Below are 387 nucleotides of genomic sequence, written 5' to 3'. Positions count from 1 at the left end.
TTATGTACAATGACCTGAAAGCCAATTAATGCTCACTCAGTTATTTACGTGAAAATATATTTTCACTATTATATTTTAAGTAAAAAGGATACAATTACAAGGATATGATCATATTTGGAAGTCCTTGGCGTCAAGTGTCTTCGCATCAAATCGCGCTGTCGTTTTCTGACACTTGTCGGCCACCGTAGAGCACAAACACGCGTTTAATGTAATATGATTAACTTCAGCTTACTCGGACTGAAGGTAAATATATACATTAACATTGATCACTGATAGTTAAGTGAGCTGAATTCTAGCGTTTAGCACAGCATGTTTATCTTTGCAGTGTAAGTGCTGAATCAGGCTTGACTCTAGTAGGATAGCAGCTGTCAGATTGAGACTAACATG

General features: G+C 37.0%; 1 protein-coding gene across 1 annotated transcript in view; it reads left to right on the top strand.

Moving 5' to 3' along the window:
* Positions 1-213: 213 nt before the first annotated feature.
* The window catches only part of LOC107593010 (ankyrin repeat and zinc finger domain-containing protein 1-like), a 10379-nt gene continuing 10205 nt past the window's right edge, over positions 214-387 (top strand). Inside the window, exon 1 of the mRNA XM_016282593.1 lies at positions 214-243. Within this exon, the coding sequence (XP_016138079.1) occupies positions 214-243 (30 nt within the window). The remainder of the gene's footprint in view (positions 244-387) is intronic.

The sequence above is a fragment of the Sinocyclocheilus grahami genome, unplaced genomic scaffold (genome assembly GCF_001515645.1).
Source record: "Sinocyclocheilus grahami isolate Dianchi unplaced genomic scaffold, SAMN03320097.WGS_v1.1 scaffold162.1, whole genome shotgun sequence".
NCBI lineage: Eukaryota > Metazoa > Chordata > Actinopteri > Cypriniformes > Cyprinidae > Sinocyclocheilus > Sinocyclocheilus grahami.
The sequence above is the reverse complement of the archived record's forward strand: the minus strand, read 5'-3'. Positions and strand labels throughout refer to the sequence as shown.